The 20120-nt window shown below is 35.0% G+C and overlaps 5 protein-coding genes across 5 annotated transcripts; 1 reads left to right on the top strand and 4 right to left on the bottom strand.

The window, feature by feature from the left end:
- Positions 1–348: 348 nt before the first annotated feature.
- LOC110722715 (RNA polymerase II transcriptional coactivator KELP-like) lies at positions 349–3886 on the bottom strand. The gene is made up of 3 exons (XM_021902003.1): positions 3395–3886; positions 3063–3168; positions 349–703 (listed from the first exon to the last, which is right to left on the bottom strand). Exons 1-3 carry the CDS (start codon positions 3713–3715, stop codon positions 609–611), a joined length of 522 nt encoding a protein of 173 aa, XP_021757695.1. The 5' UTR covers positions 3716–3886; the 3' UTR covers positions 349–608.
- Positions 3887–4791: 905 nt separating this feature from the next.
- Positions 4792–7546, top strand: LOC110722713 (ycf20-like protein). The gene is made up of 3 exons (XM_021902001.1): positions 4792–5017; positions 5520–5662; positions 7011–7546. The coding sequence occupies exons 1-3, from the start codon at positions 4988–4990 to the stop codon at positions 7453–7455; spliced, it is 618 nt and encodes a 205-aa protein (XP_021757693.1). The 5' UTR covers positions 4792–4987; the 3' UTR covers positions 7456–7546.
- Positions 7547–7698: 152 nt separating this feature from the next.
- Positions 7699–9419, bottom strand: LOC110722714. The gene is made up of 3 exons (XM_021902002.1): positions 9050–9419; positions 8202–8444; positions 7699–8119 (listed from the first exon to the last, which is right to left on the bottom strand). The coding sequence occupies exons 1-3, from the start codon at positions 9274–9276 to the stop codon at positions 8083–8085; spliced, it is 507 nt and encodes a 168-aa protein (XP_021757694.1). The 5' UTR covers positions 9277–9419; the 3' UTR covers positions 7699–8082.
- Positions 9420–10156: 737 nt separating this feature from the next.
- LOC110722712 (F-box protein SKIP8-like) lies at positions 10157–14909 on the bottom strand. Its single transcript, XM_021902000.1, has 3 exons — positions 14094–14909; positions 11907–12103; positions 10157–10770 (listed from the first exon to the last, which is right to left on the bottom strand). Exons 1-3 carry the CDS (start codon positions 14568–14570, stop codon positions 10509–10511), a joined length of 936 nt encoding a protein of 311 aa, XP_021757692.1. The 5' UTR covers positions 14571–14909; the 3' UTR covers positions 10157–10508.
- A 1295-nt stretch (positions 14910–16204) lies between these two features.
- Positions 16205–20003, bottom strand: LOC110722711 (SUN domain-containing protein 2-like). Its single transcript, XM_021901999.1, has 4 exons — positions 19446–20003; positions 17260–18602; positions 17080–17165; positions 16205–16780 (listed from the first exon to the last, which is right to left on the bottom strand). The coding sequence occupies exons 1-4, from the start codon at positions 19663–19665 to the stop codon at positions 16552–16554; spliced, it is 1878 nt and encodes a 625-aa protein (XP_021757691.1). The 5' UTR covers positions 19666–20003; the 3' UTR covers positions 16205–16551.
- Between the last annotated feature and the right edge of the window lie 117 nt (positions 20004–20120).

The following is a 20120-nucleotide window of genomic DNA, read 5'->3' as shown; positions in this document are numbered from 1 at the left end:
TTTTTCTTCGCCTTGCTCGGCTGCTGGCAAGAAGCTTTAGTGCACCAGTTACCAGGCACCAGCTGCCAGGAACCATAATTTACCGGAAAATCAGAATCTATTCACAACTCGTGATAAACTTGAGCCACAACATCTGATCAGAAGACTGATGCCTAATCAACGATCTCGAGGAAATCGATTTCACCTCTTTTTTCCAAAATACACATACTGAGAAATGGCTCTCTGCCTTATTGAGGATGGGAGACTAAGATTGAATGTGGTTTGGGTAACATTACTTTTATTGCAGGGAATATAATTATAACCATAATGTAGTCTATCTAACACAATATGAGAAGATTGAGAACTGAGTTGCAGCCAAAGAACAGGATTTACCATTTTATCTGCATTGCATATACACTACTTAAAACATTCATCAAGGGCTACAACATGTCTCGCAAAATTAAAATCACTACACGACTTGTACACTGTTCCAAAAGTTATCAAAGGCCATAATTTCAAGTCTTGCAAAATGTATACCCAGATAACTTAAGCAGCAAAACAGCAGTTACTGCAGTGAAACACGACTGCCACAACGCACGAACATTGGAACACCAAAATGTAAGAGAGCATCAGCTCAACCTTTCCTCCATTTTCTCGATAGCTTTCTCTATAGCCGGCACATTCTTATAGAAGGAGGACCACTGCTCAGCTGTTAAGCTAATTCCTGCACGTAGTAGGACAGTATATTTTATATACTATGTACATATAGCAATGAAAGGACAGCACATCCCGAAAATGTTGCATATTATTTGGTCAAAAAAGAAAAAAAGTTACATATTATCAGCACAAATACGCAATCCTGAATACATTCCTAGAAGCTTCATGATGACACATTATCAGCAAAATATCAAGAAAACTGTACATACAATTCTGTTGAAATTTATATGCTTCACACTCTTCAATCTTTTCATCCCAGGTTCAAAATAACAATTATTCTTAATAACAGATCAAAACCCCTTAATAATAACAAATCATAATAATCCATCAAGTTTACAAAGCATGACTAACAAACCCCTTGATACTTCCAAAAACAAGTTAAAAGACCAGCTTTTCAGTTGAAGCCAAACACTTGACACTTCTGGAAAAACAAGTGTGAAGAATACGCATTTTCCAGGGAAATGCAAAGGATAATGAATCTAGGAGGCAAAAAATTAAAACCTATTTACAGAATTAGATGATACTCTGAAGCTGAAATTCTTCATTACTCAATCTGAGAGATATATATAAATACACACACACATAAGCTGCTGCAAACTTGCAAGGAAACACAGCTCATGTGTTTAACACCTTACAGCAGGTCCTCCCGATAACATATTTGAAGTAGTTTGATCTTTCCCGAAAAAATTACTTTCCACTTAAGTATCATCATCTAAGTTTTTGAGAATCTCTGAGGACTGAGAGGGATGGTGTAACTAGAAAATGGTGCTAGACTGGAGAAGGATCCAAAGGAAAAATGAACAAAGTTTCAAAAGGAAAGAAATTTATGACGGTTTTCAAAAGCTCAAAAAATGCTGCAATAGTTTCAACTTGTTCAAGTAAAATAATAAACATATATCTGAATCAGTAACTGTTATTATCTCAAAATCTTGATTACTCTAAATTGCTGACATCTAAAGAAAGGGGGTTGAAACTGGTTCTTATTTAAGTAATTACAAACAACTCCAATTAATTATACCATTTTGGCAGGTATATTCGTTATTAAGGAGATGGGGATAATTACTAATACTAGTACAAAGATTTTACACACACACACACACACACACACACACACACACACACACGGAACCTGTACAAAAGAATCTAATTCAAAACAAAAGAGTTGAAAGCAATTTTCATTGCTTACCATGGAGGAGATGAATTGAAGTTACTTGAATTTTTGACTAGAAAAGTAAATATGTGATTCTCTCAAGAGCTTGAGATTCCAAGGTCCCTTTGAAGGTGATGCAGAGCTATGAGTAGACTCACTAAAGGTATAGTATGTAGTAACCAGAAGACATAATTGCACAACACGAGAATTTACTAGGCAACTATTCAACCTTAGGCCAATGGAGTTGGGAAAACCCCGTAGAATAATAATAGAGGCAACAGAAGCTGTACACAATATGCAGCCCACATTATGTAACAAACAGAACTACTCAATCAAGTCCATTCAATACTTAATCCACATACAGCATTTCAGATCTTGATTCAAATTCAGCATAAACATCAAAATTCATATATGCACCTGAAACCGCATACTATAAGTCTACAATAAAGCTTTATAATTGTCAACTTGCATGTTATAATATTTCAGAACGTAACAGAGGCAACATTACATTCAAGTTTAGCTGAAAGGATTACCTTAATTGACCCCAGTCATATCCACACCTGACTACATTAGCATACCTCAAATCCATCATAAATCTACATGGTATAGCGACCATGAAAATGATATATGTATTGACACAATTTTACAGTAAATCTTCATAAAGGGCTTAATAGAGCACTAAATTACCACAGAAAACCCTTGACAGAGCATTTACAGATTCCAGTCTCATTCTATAAATTCCATTGTTGATAAAGCTTTACAAATAGCATTTGAACTATAGGCTTTGGCACACACAGACAATAAAAAATGTCTAGTTAAGCACCATGTCATTTGCCTTTAAAAAACTGAAAAACATATCAGAATATAGGTACAAGATACATTTCTTCTACTCTTGTTTCCATATCAAGTATCCGCATCTCATAACAGAAATTTAGACATTGCTATAGACACTCGACCGAGTCGACACATCCTTTCGGACCAAAGAATGCAATAAATTTTAGCACATTGGCAGATTCCCCAGCCCAACACAAGTAGGGTACATAACCCTAACATAATACTTGTTCACCAAAACAATCGATTTGATCCTCCTCGATAATCAATTACAAACATAATGATAATCTGTAATGTGATCTCTCAAATTATGCACTATAGATTAAAAACATGGAAATATGCAAAGCATAGAATGACATTGAATTTCACAATTTGACAGCAATACCTTTGGATGTAGGGAGAAATTTTCCATCTTTCTTGTAATACTCCCTAATTGACACCAATGTCTTTCCTTTAAAATCCTGAATCGTCACTCTTCTCTTCTCCGACAGCTGCATAAATAATTTATCCAATTAAACCCCATTATATTCTATCCACCAATTAACAATTTCACAAACCAAATAGCCAAAAAAAAATTAAGTAGAAATCAAAACCACAATCAATCAAAAATCACACAAAACCCTCAATTTAGGGTTTATAAAAATCAAAATCAAAAAATCATTTCAAAGAATTAAACTTTTTTCAAACAATTACAGCAAAATCAATCAAAAAACTTACACGACAGATGATGAGATCGCCATCATCATCATACTCTTTGCCATCAGAGCGTCTCTTATTACTTTCTTCTTCTTCCTCCTCCTCTTCTTCTTCTTCTTCCTGTTCTGCTTCATCAGCGGCGTCGTTTTGTTGCTGTTGTTCATGAAGAAAAGATTCGACAATTTGACGGACAAACTTCTTGGAAGAAGATTCGGAGAGATCGATGCCGAGATTTTCGCCGGCGAGAGTACGAACATTGTATTCAGTCATCTTTTGCATGTCGGCAGTTCGAAGGATTTCCAGCACTGTTTCTTGCACCTTCTCCTTTGTTGCGGCGTCCATTTTCCACAGTTTTTTCTGTGTTTGAATTTACTCCTGTTTTAGGCTAGGCAGCTCTGTTGCTGTTCTCAAAGTCTGAATATTTGATGAAAGTTTCTTCCTTTTTTGTGGAGTGATTACGGATGAGGTGGATTTTCTTTTTAAAGATTTTTAACGTTTTGGTCCTTAAATTCTTTGGAGTTTAATATTGAGGAGAATCAAACAAATTTTAGAGCTAAATAGTTGTGTTCATGTTAAATCTCTATGTTTGTAGTGTTTTTCACACAATCAATTAAAAAATGTGTCAAATATAGGATAATTGTTTAATTTGATTGAATTATTACAGGACAATATGATAGTCATTCTCAAAAGCTAGCTAAGGAAGAAGAGTCTTGATGAAAGCCCATTGTCTTATATAAATCTCACATTAGCCCCTTAAATGACCGATGTGCGACTCAAGTCCCATACCTTATAGTGAATCGTAATAGGTGGTCCTAACTCATAAACTTTATTAAACGAATCATGTTTTGTATCATGTCAGGTCAACTTTGTTTTTTCTTTTAATATTGTCATGTCAACGATATAATTACAGTTCAATCTAACAAAATTCATATAAGTATCATACAACTTTTTGGTAAACAACAAGCATGCTCTATTAAAAAAGGGTTCAATTCCTTAATTGTATGTAATTGAATTCAACTAATTGAACTTGTTTTGTACCTACTTTTTGATGAAAACAAGATTAGATTTCTGGTCGTGATACAACCTCTTAAAATTTAACTAACTAATCTAGTTGACATACACGAGTCCACGACACACATATTTGATATTTATCTTTTATTACGAGCATTCCGTCTATAATGCACAACCCCCCCAAAAAGTAAACTGCTAAACGTCGCTCCCATTTTACTTACTAACGCTCCCTTTTTCACATGGAAGGACGACATTGCCCTTTGTGTCTTTAAAGCGAATTAAGGAAGGGTAGTTTTGCCATTTCATATGATTGGGGTAGATTTGTCATTTCAGTCACTTTTTCTTAAAATGTGGCTAATTAATCAGTCAAATAAATTTGATTTTCCTCCTTAATAATTTACCAAAAATGCAAATCTCCAAAATGAACCAGTTGGACTAATTTAGCTAGAGCTCTCCATGACCCCATTTCATCTGCAAAAAATCGATAAGAGTTAGTTTGAGAAATAATTATTTGTGTGAACTTTCCTACATTTCTAAGCCATTGATTCTCAGTCGAAGTAGCTCTTTAATGGCTGAGGATTTTCCATCCACCTAAAATTCATCATGATTCTCTCACCTTCCTCATTTTCCCAGGCAAGTTCTCCACTCTTATTTTTCAATCATCTTCCCAATCCTTCATTTTTTTATTTTATTTTATTTTATTTTCTATTTTGTGCATCGCTTTGCTTGTAAATTTTAGGGGATTTAAGCTATAAATTGACAATTTTGATTAACATTTGCAATTGGGGTTTGTGTATTTTTTTTTTATTGAACTTCAATTTTTGAACTCCTTACTTTGAATTGGGCATGACTTTTTTTTTTGACAATGTATTGTATTTCCCTTCTCTACAGATTTTATTTGGTTGGAAATTAATGGGTTAGGGTTTATATTTAGCCAAATTGAGTTAATTTGCAATCAACATTATCGTTACCTATTTGTAATTGGTAAAGCATATATGGTTCTGGCTATTTGTACAGTTTTGCTGAATTTATCCCACCATATTTGAATTTATTTGGGGATTTAGGTAGTTGGGGAAGATGTTGATTGGGATTTCTGTGTATCAAAATTCTGAGATGGGAACAATACGTTTTGCAGGCAATGCCACAATTCTTTTATAAAGAAATGCAATTGAAGCAACATTGTGTTTCGGCGATTTTTCATTGTCAAGAGAACAGGTTCTTGATCAGACAGGCTTTGACAAACCTTGCTCCTACATCACTGTCTTTCTATGAGAGGAGGTGTGTAATGCTGCAAACTAATCTAAATTTAAATGAAGAATTTCTCAATAACTTCACTTATATGAAGTTTTATGGTTGTCGTTAAGTCCTGCATTTCACATGACATCAGTGTGGCTGCTGTTGTTCACTCTTCCTCTTGCTCGTGTGGAATATGTGTCGTTTATTGAGAGTAGATTTTATCGTTATTTTCAATCATAATATATGGCTTTGGGTGTGTTGAGGTTTGGTAGATTGATTTTTTGGCATGTTGATTGGAGAGCAATTGGCTAATGGTTATTGAAATTGTGCTGCTCTCAAAGGTATGAGATGTTCTAGGGAAGTATACGTGATGAGGCTGTTGGTAACACCTCTTAATATGTAAAGTATAATTTTTTGTGTTTGGTTTAGTTTCCCTGTGTGAAGAGTCAAAGTTCTTGTATTTGCTGAAGTTACCATTTTATTCCAAGATATACTTTGTGTTCTGTTTAGACTTATGATTGCTCTAACCCCCTGTTTACTTGAGGCAAAAGTTCTCCATGTCCATGTTGTAGTTCCTCTTTTGTGATTATTATGTTTGTTATAACACGTCAATCATACCTTCTAATCTGCAAAATTGTGGACTATTTCATTATTCAGCCAATTTCTTGAGGTAGTTAATGGTTGAGAGCAGTTCTGCAGTTCTTAAAAAGTTTCCATATATGATTGCCTTGCCTTTCACCAACAAATACCTTGTGGTTGATGGTTAGAACAGTTCTGCAGTCCTTGTAAAGTTTCCATGTATGATTACCTTTTAAAACTGGTTGTACTTGTTTTTAATCTGTTTCTCCTCCGATGAGTCCCATCATCCTGAGACCCTGGTGTGTTAATTCACCAAATTTTAAGAGTCCTTAGTCCTTACCATTTTCTCAAAATTGAAAGATTCCTAGTAAAAGTGAATTCCAGTGCTCTCTGGTGTGTTGCTGTGAGTTTCTTCAGTAAAAGTGATTCCCAGTGGTTTAGGGTTTGTGCAGTTGATAGAATTAGTCCATAAGCCTTTTAAGTGCCTCTGTTATTTGTTGATGAAGGGCTAAGCTGCTATTAAAGTGACTACCTCAAACAAAATAGATAGGCATTGCTCTTTCGTGTGAAGTTCTGATTCCTTATATTCTTTTGTGTCGGTAGTTTGAATATCATCTTGTTCTATTTCTCCAATTTCTTTGCTATTAGAAGCCTGTGCTAGATGACTAGAACTAGAAAATATAATTTTTAGGATACCACTCTCTCCCTGTCTATGACTTTTTTATTTTATTTTAAATCCTCTGGCATTCATATTCATTTGCTGTCTGACCTAAGCAAACAACCTTTGCCCCCCTCTCTTTCTGCTGAGCAGTTTTTGTAAGGGAAGACATTGTTGGAAAGTCAAATTTGCTTTAGATACTGGTGGATTCCCCAGTAATGGTGGTCAGGAAAATGATATCAACGAGGACTCCTCTGGTCTTGGCCAAACACGGCTTAGCAGAATTGTGATTGCAGGTGGGAGGCAGCTGCTAGGAAAGTTGAATTCGGCTAGAAAGAATTTCCCCATGAAGGTTTTTCTTTTGTTGCTAGGATTCTACACTGCAAATGCACTAGCGACAATACTTGGTCAGACAGGTGATTGGGATGTATTGGTTGCAGGTATTGTAGTTGCTGCCATCGAGGGTATAGGTATGTTAATGTACAAAAAAACTGCATTATCAAGTGGGAGGCTACAACCTTTAGTAGTGTTGATCAATTATTGGAAAGCCGGTGTTTGCTTAGGTCTTTTTGTAGATGCTTTCAAATTGGGTAGCTAAAAGTTCTCATTCATTCAACTCTATATAAGAAAAATGTAATCTGTACAATGTATCATCTCCACATGTCTATACATCTCTCTCAATTTCTTTATTTGATGCTAGCAAGCAATTTAGAATATTTATATGCTACAGACTTATGGAGTATAATGGTACTCGTATTTATTTTGTAAATTGTCGATTGAATTCAGCTAAAAATTGCTATTAGGTGAAGCCGTGAAGACTGAAGAGAACTGAACCATAGTGGAATTTCTAACCAACTCTGATTTATTTTGTTTTCTTTGGAAATACAGAGTAACCTTTAGCCAACTCTGATTGGCTTCTTATGGCCTTTGCTCATTTTCATGAACTTTTCTTCCAACCTCGACGACAAAAACTCAAAATGTAATGTAAAAAAAGCAATTTAGGGACTTTATATTCATCAAGGGAACATATCTAGGGCAACTTATAAGTTTTCTCCAGAGGGGAGGTTTACGCTATAAAATTCTATACATTTGCATTGGCAATTTACAAAATTTAACCAGTGGCTGTCACCCCTAGACACAGGTGAACTTGAAAGCATCACTTTTGCAAGCACAACTCTGGATCACAGATTCACAGCCTTCACAGGGTCGATTTGATGATGAATTCTCATCCCTTGAATTGCTTTCTATTCTTTCCTTTCTTCCTGTGAACAGCAAAAGGAATTGTTAGAGCCAGATTTCAAGGCAATGTTAAATCAAAACAAAAGCTAATGGCAGAGGACATACTTTGACTCAGAGTCATCAAAATCATCCATGGAAGCTTGCCTTTTCCCCCCTCCAAAGGCTACCTCATCCATGCTCTGACCTCGTCGCCTGTAGTTGCCACCAGATGCAAGAAAACCAGGACAAGGCCTATAAGCCTTTATTGGCCACCAACCAAAGCCTGGGATTGTAGCAATTCCACCTTGAATACGCCCCTCGCCATTGCAGCCACTTTCTATTTCCTCTTTACCACATCCTTTACAACCACTACACATAAACAATGAGAATTCTAATCAGAGGAGGAAACAAATGAACTAGACCCCCTTGTCCCCCCTTCTTTTGAAAACTATGCTCTATGCAACAACAATAACTGATCCTAAGCAAGATTGAAAAGCTTATTTCTAAAATATCCGGCTGTTTAAAAGGCAAATGAAATCATTCTTTCAACAAAGATGTTTCAAAGGCATTTACCATAACTTGAGAAAATCAGAAATCTGTAAAGGCATTGTTTCTTTCAAAATACACAAGAGATCCATTAAATTTCTTCTTCGTTGTCGTTTATCAATCTCCTATAATAGGGGTGAACACCCATTTCCTGGACTAACTTTGACGGACTGATAACATTTAATGTCCACTATTATGAAATCTCAATAGCAGTAATGACTTGTTTCTAAGATTAGCCAAACCCCAATACATGATTGGTTAAAACTCAAATTGTTTTTCCCAATCCAAATTTCCTCAAATAATCCCCCAAAATGAGAAAAATATGATACTCATAGAATAACTACTCAATTATAAACAGTAATTTATTGATAGTCGTAAGAAAATAGTAGTTATGACCATAAAGAACACAAAAAAGAAAATGAAAGTACCTGAAATTTGAAGGAAGAGAATCAGAATCATTGGTAGAAGGAAGAGGTGAATCTTGTTGTTCAACAACTGATGAAGATGAGGTTGAAGATGAGAGAGTTATGAATAGGCCAAGTCTTTGCTGTTGATGGGGAGATTTCAAGTGTAAGAATTGGGGAGATGAATTGTTAAAAGGGTGATGACAGAAGAAGAGGGATGGAGATGGTGTTGAAGTTGCAACTGCCTTCATGTTTCTCCTCCTTTACCAGTCTCTCTCTCCTCTTTCTTTCGGTCTCTTTTACTGGTCGAGTGGTCGAGGATTAAGATCAGCTGAGGGGATAACAGACCTTCAGTTCTACCTTGGGCTGTCGGATTCAGAGTCCAATGTTCTAACAAGTAACAATTAGACTACGACTTTTTCCATGACCCGAGTAAGATATTGGTGTATTAGATAAGCTTAGTTGGTTAAAATGTTAAGAGATAAATTGATAATACTCAAATTCCGATATTTCATTCCAGTTCTTGTCGACACCATTTGCTACTTGTGACTTTTTATTAAAAAAATTAAATAAAATAATATGCATATCGTTATTGTATACACATTACACAGTTTAATGTATGCTTTGAAAAAATCTTCACCTAGACTACAGAAGGATCTATCTACTTTATGCAACAAAATTGCAACCTTAAAAGTTCTTAGCAGCACCAAATAGCTGTAAGCTCACAACCATCACCACAACCCGTAACATTGTAACAACCACCCACTGTCCCTCCACCCTATCCCATTAATCCTACTCCAACAAACCATGGCCACGGACCCACCCCGGTCAATCATCCCCGTCTACAAAAAATTCAAGCTCGTCTAGGGATGTGTCGATTTTATCAAAGATAAGATAGTGTAGTGACAAGGCATAGGAGCATGGATTATACTTTCTCGAAGTAAAATAGTAATTCGCCAATCAAGCCTGCTAGAATTTATTTCCGATAATCTTAAATTACTCCAGTGCATCAGCCAAGGGAGTGTCGCTCACACATCGTGAACATTGAAGTCATTGCACTTCAACTGCTAATCAATGGAATAAAAAAAAAAACTAAAGCCAGTACAATGCAACATTAATGAATTCACAAGATAGTAGAAGTGCGTGCAATTCATTTACATCTTCCAGACACTCACTCTTCAGAATCTAAACGGGAACCTGTGATCTAACTTCTCTGACATGTCAACAGAGAATCAAAGAATTTGGAGAAAGTAAATGAAAAGAATTGTGACAAGGAAAATTGACATTATCATAGAATGCCTCTTCCCGTGAAACAGCAGCCAAAACTGAGGGTAAATAATAAATGCATTGGATCAAATTATAATAGAACTACAATTTCTGTTTCAACTAATTTCTCACTGAAGACAAATAATGCTGTACTAATTTTTTTTTTTTTTCTCAGTGACTACTATGTTCATGATTATTAGCTCCTTTTAAACTTGGCTTAAGCATGCCCAATCTGTTGATCAACATCTTCATCAACCAGCATCACTGAGCGATGGTGATGGACCATGTACCACCTCCCATCGTGATGCTCGAACACATTGGTCACATTGAATGGCCCTGCATTCATGTCAACGTAGGTTTTCATAGTAACCCAAGCCATTTCACTCAGGACCCTAGCCCGCACATCACGTACTTGGAAGCCTTCTGCTAGTTGCTCCCAGTTGAATGCAATCTGCCAACTCCCCATTACTGCATTATATCTGGAAGGAAAGAAAATATGGCAGGATAAGATTTTGTGGTAACTCCCAAAGCTTTCAAAAACTCATGATATTTGCCCAAGCACAATGGGTTTACTTAATGCAGAGAATTTAATACAGATGGGACTAAGAGTTGCTTTTAACAACATAAAACAGATCAAACTGATGAATAAACTTCAATGAAAAGTACACAGGTCTTTTACAATATTTAATCTTTATAAAGGATTGTAGATGCATTTTTAATACGAGTCATACAAAGGGCTAGAACCATTTTGGTAACTATTGCAAATGATAAAATACAGCATATAACTAAAGGAGGCTGTAATGTTTATCTTTTGCCTTTTCAGCAAACTAACAAAGCCAGTAAAGCAAAATCATCATCTCTGCATACTACATGTCAAAGGAGCTGGAGCAAGCAATCCCTAACCCACAACCATCTCCCCCCCCCCCCCACCCCAACCCCGCACAAAAGAAATCAAAACAAAGAAAGAACTTAAACTCTGTAGATTAATCCCGTTCATGAGATTGCTGACGGCATGAAGTAAAACACAATTGTAAATATTTGAAACATTTTACTTAAGTGCCTAGACTATCACATACTCCACAGCCTATATTTTATTGGGAAATAATTAAAGATGTTCCTACTGGACTTATTGCAGTCTCCAAAGAACAAACTTTTACTCTACCATAATATTATGTAAATCTACAATTGATACTCAAGTGTAACTACTTTTGACAATGAATTTAACAAAAATATTCACAAATTACTGTGGACACATCAAAGAAAAAAATGTTTGAAAACATTATAATGACCGAGATATTCACCAAAATCCTTTTGTCAGGGAAAGAGTAACTAATACAAGAATGCAGTCTAAAAGTAGCATTAGCAAACGTACACAGCATAAGACTATAAAACAGCATCTTTAATCAAGATTTGGAGATGATGATCGTAACCCACATCAGATCTAAATGCATTTCAGCCTTTTTCTCAAAGCACAATTAAAGATAAAGTGCACAGAGATGCATAACAATTAAAGATAACATGCACAGATATGCATACTAATCTCTAAACAACACAAGAAAAATTGCCCTCAAACTATATACTGCAAAACTACAATATATAAACCAAAGCATCATACCCAGTAAAAAGCTCCCCTGAAGCATGGATACACTTCACATAGTCTGCATTAAGCCAGAAACGACTCATTGCTGGAAGTGATCTGTCCCTCAAGATGCTGAAAAATTCTGCATTAATATTCACAATCGCTCTTGTAGCTGCATAGTAAGCCTTCCAACCATTAGCTGGTCTGACACTATCTTGTTCCAGAGTAAAATCCTAGAAGAACCAATGAAGGATTGAAGGTAACATTAAAGCTTGCAGACATTAAAAATTTAAAATATGAAAATTGCAGGCATCTAGGAATGTGGAAAATCATCAAAATGCAAAAACACTATGCATAATCTGAAACACAAAATCAACTACAGCATTCTATATATTTCCTAGGTTCATACACAAGTTCAAAAGAAGATACCATTCATGCACACAAATATAATCAAGATTTTATCCTTATATATATTTATCAAACACAAACATGTTAAGGCCCTCCCAGGAGAGTGAAATACTAGTTTTACATATCATATCCCAAAGCATCTATGTAAGCCACCTCCCTCATCAAGCATAGTTAACAATTGCTTTATATATTTAAGATCACTGTTACCTAAGTCCATCAAGCATTGTTAACAATTGCTTTATATATTTTAAGATCACTGTTACCTAAGTCCATCAAGCATTGTTAACAATTGCTTTATATATTTAAGATCACTGTTACCTAATAAGTATTTCACCCACAAAAAAAAAATAAAAAATAAAAAAAAAAAAAACCCAAAACTTACTAAGAAATTGTGAAATTGAATTAGAACAATGGAGCACTTAAGGACTAATCAAGAAAAAAATGGGTACTGAATTGCAATCCTGCAACGGTCCAGAGAATCAGGCAACACCTTTAATCAATCATTGCAGCAAATATCACCTTTTGACACCTCCAAATACAAATTTTAGTAATGTTGTATTGTAATCATGGTTAGCTAGTATAGGATGAAAGGAACAAACCAAAATGAAATTGGACCAGAAATCATGACTCAGCATGGTTAAATTGTAGCACAATCAAGATATTAATGTACTCTATTTAAGCTGAATTGTTTGCACAAGGGACCATGTAAAGACTAAAAGCCTGGGGTGAGAAATGGGAAAACAACTCAAATATAAAATGCCAATAAAAAAGGAAGAGAGCCAACTATGAGGAATATCTCAAAGTCTAAAACCATAAAATTATTCTTACATTATCTAAGCTTTCAGTCTATGCAGACTCAATGGACAATATAAAAAGGTCAGCCATCAGCTCAACCAACTGTCTAGCAACCAAAATGTGCTGCAAAGTGGCCAAATATCTATCTAAAACAAGCCTTTAAAAATATAATCAAGGGACCATACCCAAATTTTTAGAAATAAAATATACAAGTATATATATATATATCGACTATTTATTAACAAAAGCTTCAACTTTTAATGTACTAGAATAAGTAGTTCTAAGGTAGCTAAAGAAATCTGCATCACATCAAGTAGCAAAGGGCATTAAACTGACAGTTTTAACACCCAAAAAACAAAGAATTACCAGAAGTGAATGAAATTGAACTATGAAATCTGTCAAATATAGTCCTCTAACTTAACAGTTCTTTAAATTATAAATAGTTCTGTAAATTCTGTATTGTTCATAAAGACCATAAAAAAAAAGGGAAACAATAAACCCAAGAATTGAGCATCAAAACGTCAATCAGGGGGCCAATAATAAGTCCATATATCAGGCATCCTTCAATCTTTCAACAAAGTAACAAAAGAGCAGCATAAATTACTCCCGCAATATTCATCAACCAGCCAAACAAGTGTAGAGGCTTAAGTACACAATTAATAGCAATGCAATACCAACTAAATCACCAAAATCCAAAAACATGCAACAATTTGATACAAGCCAAAACAAATTGAAATGTATAATAAAAATTACCAGTTAATTTACAAAATTGAAATTCAGATAACATTAGCCTTAATTTGCTAACCAAATTCTAAAATTCACTAATCATAAATATTATTCGCACAATATTCATCAATCAAAATACATTAGTGGAGGCTTAAACACACAGTTAACAGGCTAACAGCAACGCAGTCCCAACTAAATCACCAAGAAAATGCAAGACATTTAATTCAACCAAAAAAATTGAAGTTTATAATAAAAACTACAATAGTAGTATCAAGAAGAAGACAAGAATTGTACCTTATGGTAAAGAGCTTTCCAAGCATTATCATCATTAGCAGCCTTACGCATCAGTGAATTGGTCATAGAAAGACGGCAAAGACTAGGATAATCCAAGTAACTGAGCGCATGAGTCGTAATCTCCGGCACCAATTGCTCCATCATCGAAGCACCAGTCTGCTTCTCCGCCGCCGACACCAACGCCGGCATTTCACCTCCGTTCTCCGTCACCGGCGCACAATCTGCGCTCAAAACGGCGCCGTTACAGGAACACTTACAATCAAAATCACGCCTACTACTATTACTATTTCTAATACTACTACTATCACTATCCTTCAAATCTCTCTCCGTCGTAAACTTCGATCTCCGACCACCTTTCAAAGACGAAAACACGGCGGCGGAAGGAAATCGACCGGCGAAGATAAAGCAAAGTACGGTTGCGGCGAAGGCTACAATGAAGGAGTACGATGAAAAGAAGGATGATAGAATAATCTCCATTCATACGACATTAAAGCTCCAATGTACATGAAAAACCCTAGAAAATTATGGAATTTTATCAAATTGGGGGAAATTCGTCGAATTATAGCGACGTTTATGAGTTTTCTTTAGTTGAATTTTGACCTAATATGAATAATTTTGGTAGAATGAATTTGAGTGAAGGTGTCGGATAAACCCTAGAAGTTGGGGTTTCTTCAATGGAATTTGCAGAGGAGAGAGAAAGGATGAAGAAGGTTTGTGTGAGTTGTAACTGACAATCTTTTTTGATGAATTTACTATTTGAGGAATTAAATGGGTAGATTTTGAAGTTTAGAACGACGACGTTTTTGTTGATATAAATTACTGTAGTTTTGATTTTCTGCCGTTTGGGTTGACTTTTGATCTTTGAGAAAATAAATTTATTTTAGGAAAATGTTCAATGAAGAATTAAAAATTATAATAATAAATAAATAAAAGGGGTTATGAGTTTTGAATTGGGGAAGAACAATTATGGTAGGGTATATCATAGTATATGCCAGATTTGATTCCTTTTCAATTTTAACCATGCTTAATTGCTACTATGTACTAAAATAGGTTTTTTATATGCGAGTGTGGAAAGTGTATCATATGAATAAAGAGGAAGTAGGTTGGGGTTATACTCTCTTTGTTTCTTCAAGTTATATTTTGTTCCCCTAATTAATTTTTATTCATTTTTTAAAAATAATAATTTAGATAAATAAGCTTATGTGCTACGTAATAATCAATAAGCATCAATTGCAATTTACAAACGAAATTAATTCAAATAGATGAAAATCGAGTATTTAAAACACACATTAATTTTAGGAAAATTTTATACATAGCCCTTAGGGCTACCTATAAGGCTATAAGCATTAAATTTACACTTCAAAATCGTAAAAAGTTAAGAAATCATCAAAATATAAACACTAATAACACTGATTTACGCGTGTTTTTGTCATGAATTCCTAATTTTATACAATTCCTAATTTTAATTCATTATGCATGCCTTCGAATATGGATTATGATAAAATTACTACATCCATTTTCTTTTAGATAACCAGTTTCACTTACTCTTGGTGATTAGTATTGGTGATTCAACAATTTTAATTTCAAATTCAAAAACAAGGAACTGGAAGCACAAATCAAGGACCATTGATCAATCAACAAAAGCTGTTTACTTGTATTTCTTACTTATCACTTTCTTAGCAGTAGTTCCCTTAAGTCATCTAGGCTCATTAGTTTTTACATTTAGAATGTATTGATCTACAAAGCAATGTGTCCAAGAGTGTTTAAATTGAATACGTTTGCTTGTGAAACGACTAGGACAAAGCTCGAGGAAGTCATTATCTGTGCTGCTGTGCAGGGAAGAAGAGTTAGAGCATTAGTTTTCTGCGAAGTACAATAATAGAATTACAGCAGAGGTGGAGCTTGTGGCATTCAGAATTAATGTCAGAAAATTGGAAGTGGAAATTGATATGACAACAGTTTTCTGATAAATCTGCTCCAACCTTAGTATGAATTGGAAGATTTCATTACAGGCTCGCCTTTCTCATGTATTTGCTGCCACAATGTTCATCAGAGAAACAGATACAACTGCAACGATTCTACTAATGTACAGTATATGATAATGGACAAGATAACCGTTTCAAATAATATTCTCGTTCCAATCAGAAGTGCATCATTAATTTCTACATATAGCTAGATACTACAAACATGGTATTCTACCTAATCTAACTCACTGCCTATAACAACCAGGTCTTAACCTACAAACTACTAAGTGGAAATTATGGAATGGATTGTTTATTGTTACAAGAGCCAATGAATCCACTGGAGTTACTCCTACAAAAGTCTTATGTTGCTTCTACCTGATATGAGTACATCTCTGCCACAGTTTAAAGGGCAGGAAGCAGTATGAGCTTTCTGGCACCAAATTAATTGCCTACCACAGTCTCTTCAGTGAGAGTGTAGAACGGCACAAGGTATACTAGATCAAAGTTATTAACATTGTGATGCCACTGCTAAAGAGTATTAACAACCATCCTCTACTCGTTCTAGAGACGTCATTTCCTTGAGAAGCTCCAAAAGAGAGCAAAACCTGTTTGGAGACTAGCTTGAGGAATGCTATACACAAGAAGAAGAAGCTCACTAATAAAACCGCAAGCTCCTTGTTATGTAGACTTGTCTGGTCATTCTCTATGTTTTCAACAAGAGATCTGCAGTAAAATGGATAGTGTAAGATGATAAGAACAAATAAAATGTGATGAGTTATCAGAGGAGAGAAAATGGATCCCTTTGGACAAATAGCACAGAACACATCAGTTGCAAGTATTTGAACCAAGTACAAGAAGGATTCTCAGTTTGTGGTAAGACAAACTTTTAAACAAACCGGATGTACAGAAAGTACAATACATCAGTCATCAGCTATAAATGATGCAATTTGATGGCACAACATAAACTAAACCAGTAGGTAGCTGCTAAACAATAAAATTTGCAAACTGAAAGGGCAGCTGACCTGAGGTTCCTATTTTCACTGACCAACTCATCAATTTGTGACGAGAGAACAGCCTTCCACAACTTAATATCTTCAAATTGTGTATCCTGCAAAAAAGGAATCATTTATTCTTTTTAAAATTTAGATAAAAAGGAATATGTAGAATACTCATAATATTCAGATATATTAGTCAAACAATACCGTGTCTTCCTTCCATTCAATTAGTTCTTTGATTTCTTTTCTTTCATTGTCCAGCAACGAGGTAACTTTTGATAGTTCTTTGTTGATTTCAGGAATAATATCATCTTGTTTTTTATTTAGTTCCTGGAGAAACTCTTCTAACACAGATAGGTTCACCTCCACTGACCTCACTTTCTGCATTAAGATCTTCAGAACAGAGTCTCCAGGAATTCTGCTACTTGACTTTCCGACAACTGAATCAGGAATCTTGCCTGAGGTGCCATGATTCTTAGTTGCGTCATTATTGGTCTTTTGCTCGTCACTTGTTCCCACTCCTTTAACAGAAGAACCATTTCTATTAAGATTTTCACTACCATTATTCTCATTTCCTTCAACATCTTGAGGCTTTCCTGATGATACTTCTGTTGAATTAATCTTTGCTGGTTGTTCACTAGAAGCAGATCTGCTAGAAGTCACCATTAGATCTTCAAGCATCCGCTCAATAGCATCAACACCATAAACTTCCAAGACACTCAAGGTACAATAATGTTCTGATCCATAGTGACTAATTAAACTCAGGTTCAAATAAGTAACCCATTTAGGTACTGGCAGAACAAAGGTTTGAGCAAGCTTAACATTGGCAGCAACAAAATTTCCCATAAAAGACCATGCATCAGTAGGGTAAGTCAAACTTCCCCACAATTCAAATTCCTTGAAGTTTGAGGAGTAGTGCTCAAAATTTGCAATCTTGACAGAATCAACCAAAATTTCTTCCGGAAGCTCAACTACAACATACTTATCTGATACAGAACAAGGGTTTCTAAGATACTTATCATGATCCTTCCCCAAAATGTTACTTGCTCCTTTTGCTTCCTTATTATGAGCTACAACTTTTGCACCTTTAGCCGCTGAGGCAAAGTTGTAAGCTGTTCCATCAGGTTCAAGTCGATGGGTGATATTCACCTGTTCACTAGAAGAGACCACACCCTTTCCTGATATTGTTGTACTTCGGGACTCATCCAGCTTCAAATAAGTGGAATCTAAAGCCATTCCATGTTGATAGTCCTCTAGTTTGTTCATTCTTTGATTAATTCGACAAGGCATTTCACACACCATGTTGTTGTAGCCTAATTTTAATATGTTAAAGACCAATTCTTCCAATCCTTCATGCCTAGGGAGCGAGCAGTTAGAATTTGAAGAACCTAGCCCTTGAATGGTGGAAATGTTAACATTTATTGATATATTAACCTCTAACAAAACGTTGTCCGTGTAGTTTCCAACAGTGATATTATGAAGGGAATCTCCATCACCAACAAGCTTACCCTCAGATAACATACTTTTATAATTAGAGTAATGATGAGTCTCTGGAAATTATAAGCTAAGTTAGTGTCTTCTGCTCAATTGGGACAAAACAGGCAGCAAATTGAGTACTAACTTGAAACTTGTGTACACCCCACATTTAAGCTAAATGATCAAACAACAACGAAACAGAACAGGTAATGACACAATGCCAAAAAAGATAACCAAAATGCATCTCTAAGATCTGGAAATATTGGCTGCCTTAATATATTGTACTAGCAACTATAGTTTGATTAGTTGTTGCCTCAATACAAATGTAATTATGGATTGCCAGAGCTTAACTAGTCTCAGTGCCTAACATAACATTTATAATAGCGTTGCTAATGAGTAATGAGTTGTCACAAATAAATCACTCCCTCAGTCTCCAAGAAACATCTTTAACCATAACACGTTAACATCTTGAAAACACACATCGAAACAAATCTAACAAGATCACACGTGAATACGTGATCACGCTTATAGCAAGCTCACAAAGTAAATCAGAATAGAAACTACAACAAAGCTTTATATTATCATACGGAGTATCGTATAATCCAAACGCACAAGCAGTTTCATTTCAATCACATGCTATTAAATGATCAAAACATACAGATCAAAAAGGAAAAGCTATCATTATTGACCCATGTAAATACAGAGCAATCAGTAAAAGCTCATATTACCATATAAACCAACCATAATTAAGAAGTAATCAAGCAAAACCTAAAATGAACCACATATAAACAAAGGTCCCACATTGTTGCAGAAAACTCCAAATCAAAACATGTGAGAAATCAATCAAAATAAATAAATAATTAAAAACCCAGAAAATTAATTAATTAACTAATTAGTTAATTGGATGAAAAAAATACCTGCATGACCATCGCTAAGACAAACTTCACAGTAAAACAAAAAAACGAAGCACCAAATCAAGGAAACGCAGAGTTCATAGAAGCTATTATTATTGTTGTTGGTTCTGCTAATATCGCCATTGTTGGTCTTCTTAATACCTTCAAAATCTTGGGTTTTCTTATAATTATTATGAATGCTACATTTTTTGACATTTAACCCAAAGTTTTGAGCTTTCTTCATTTCTCATCCGTACAATAAAAGGGAAAGTTTATGTGCAAATTATATACGAGTAATAAAAATTGGTGTTGCTATTTTGATTAGCAGTTAGTTTGTTGGAGATAGAGAGGATGAGAGTTGAAGGAAGAATTGAAGTTGAAAAAGAAGAGGAATTTCTGGGTTTGATTAGTTTAGTTTTGGAGTTAGTTTTTTGTAATGACTTAATCTCCAATTTCGTCGGGGAATTCATGGTCTGGTTTGCTTTTGAGCCGAGGTACTTGGAATTAAATGGCCTACTGTCATAAAATAATAGTTACGGAGCACAACATAATTCATACATTGATACTCCGTACAATATTATTCCGGACATAATTACACTATTAAAAATTTGACGTTTTTAAGATAGCGGATGTTTAATGAGATTTTGGTATCCGAAAAGACTGATCGTGATACGAAGTATCACTTCATTACGGCCTTTA

The sequence above is a fragment of the Chenopodium quinoa genome, unplaced genomic scaffold, assembly GCF_001683475.1.
Source record: "Chenopodium quinoa cultivar QQ74 unplaced genomic scaffold, ASM168347v1, whole genome shotgun sequence".
Lineage (NCBI taxonomy): Eukaryota > Viridiplantae > Streptophyta > Magnoliopsida > Caryophyllales > Amaranthaceae > Chenopodium > Chenopodium quinoa.
This window is presented reverse-complemented; position numbering and strand designations above follow the sequence as displayed.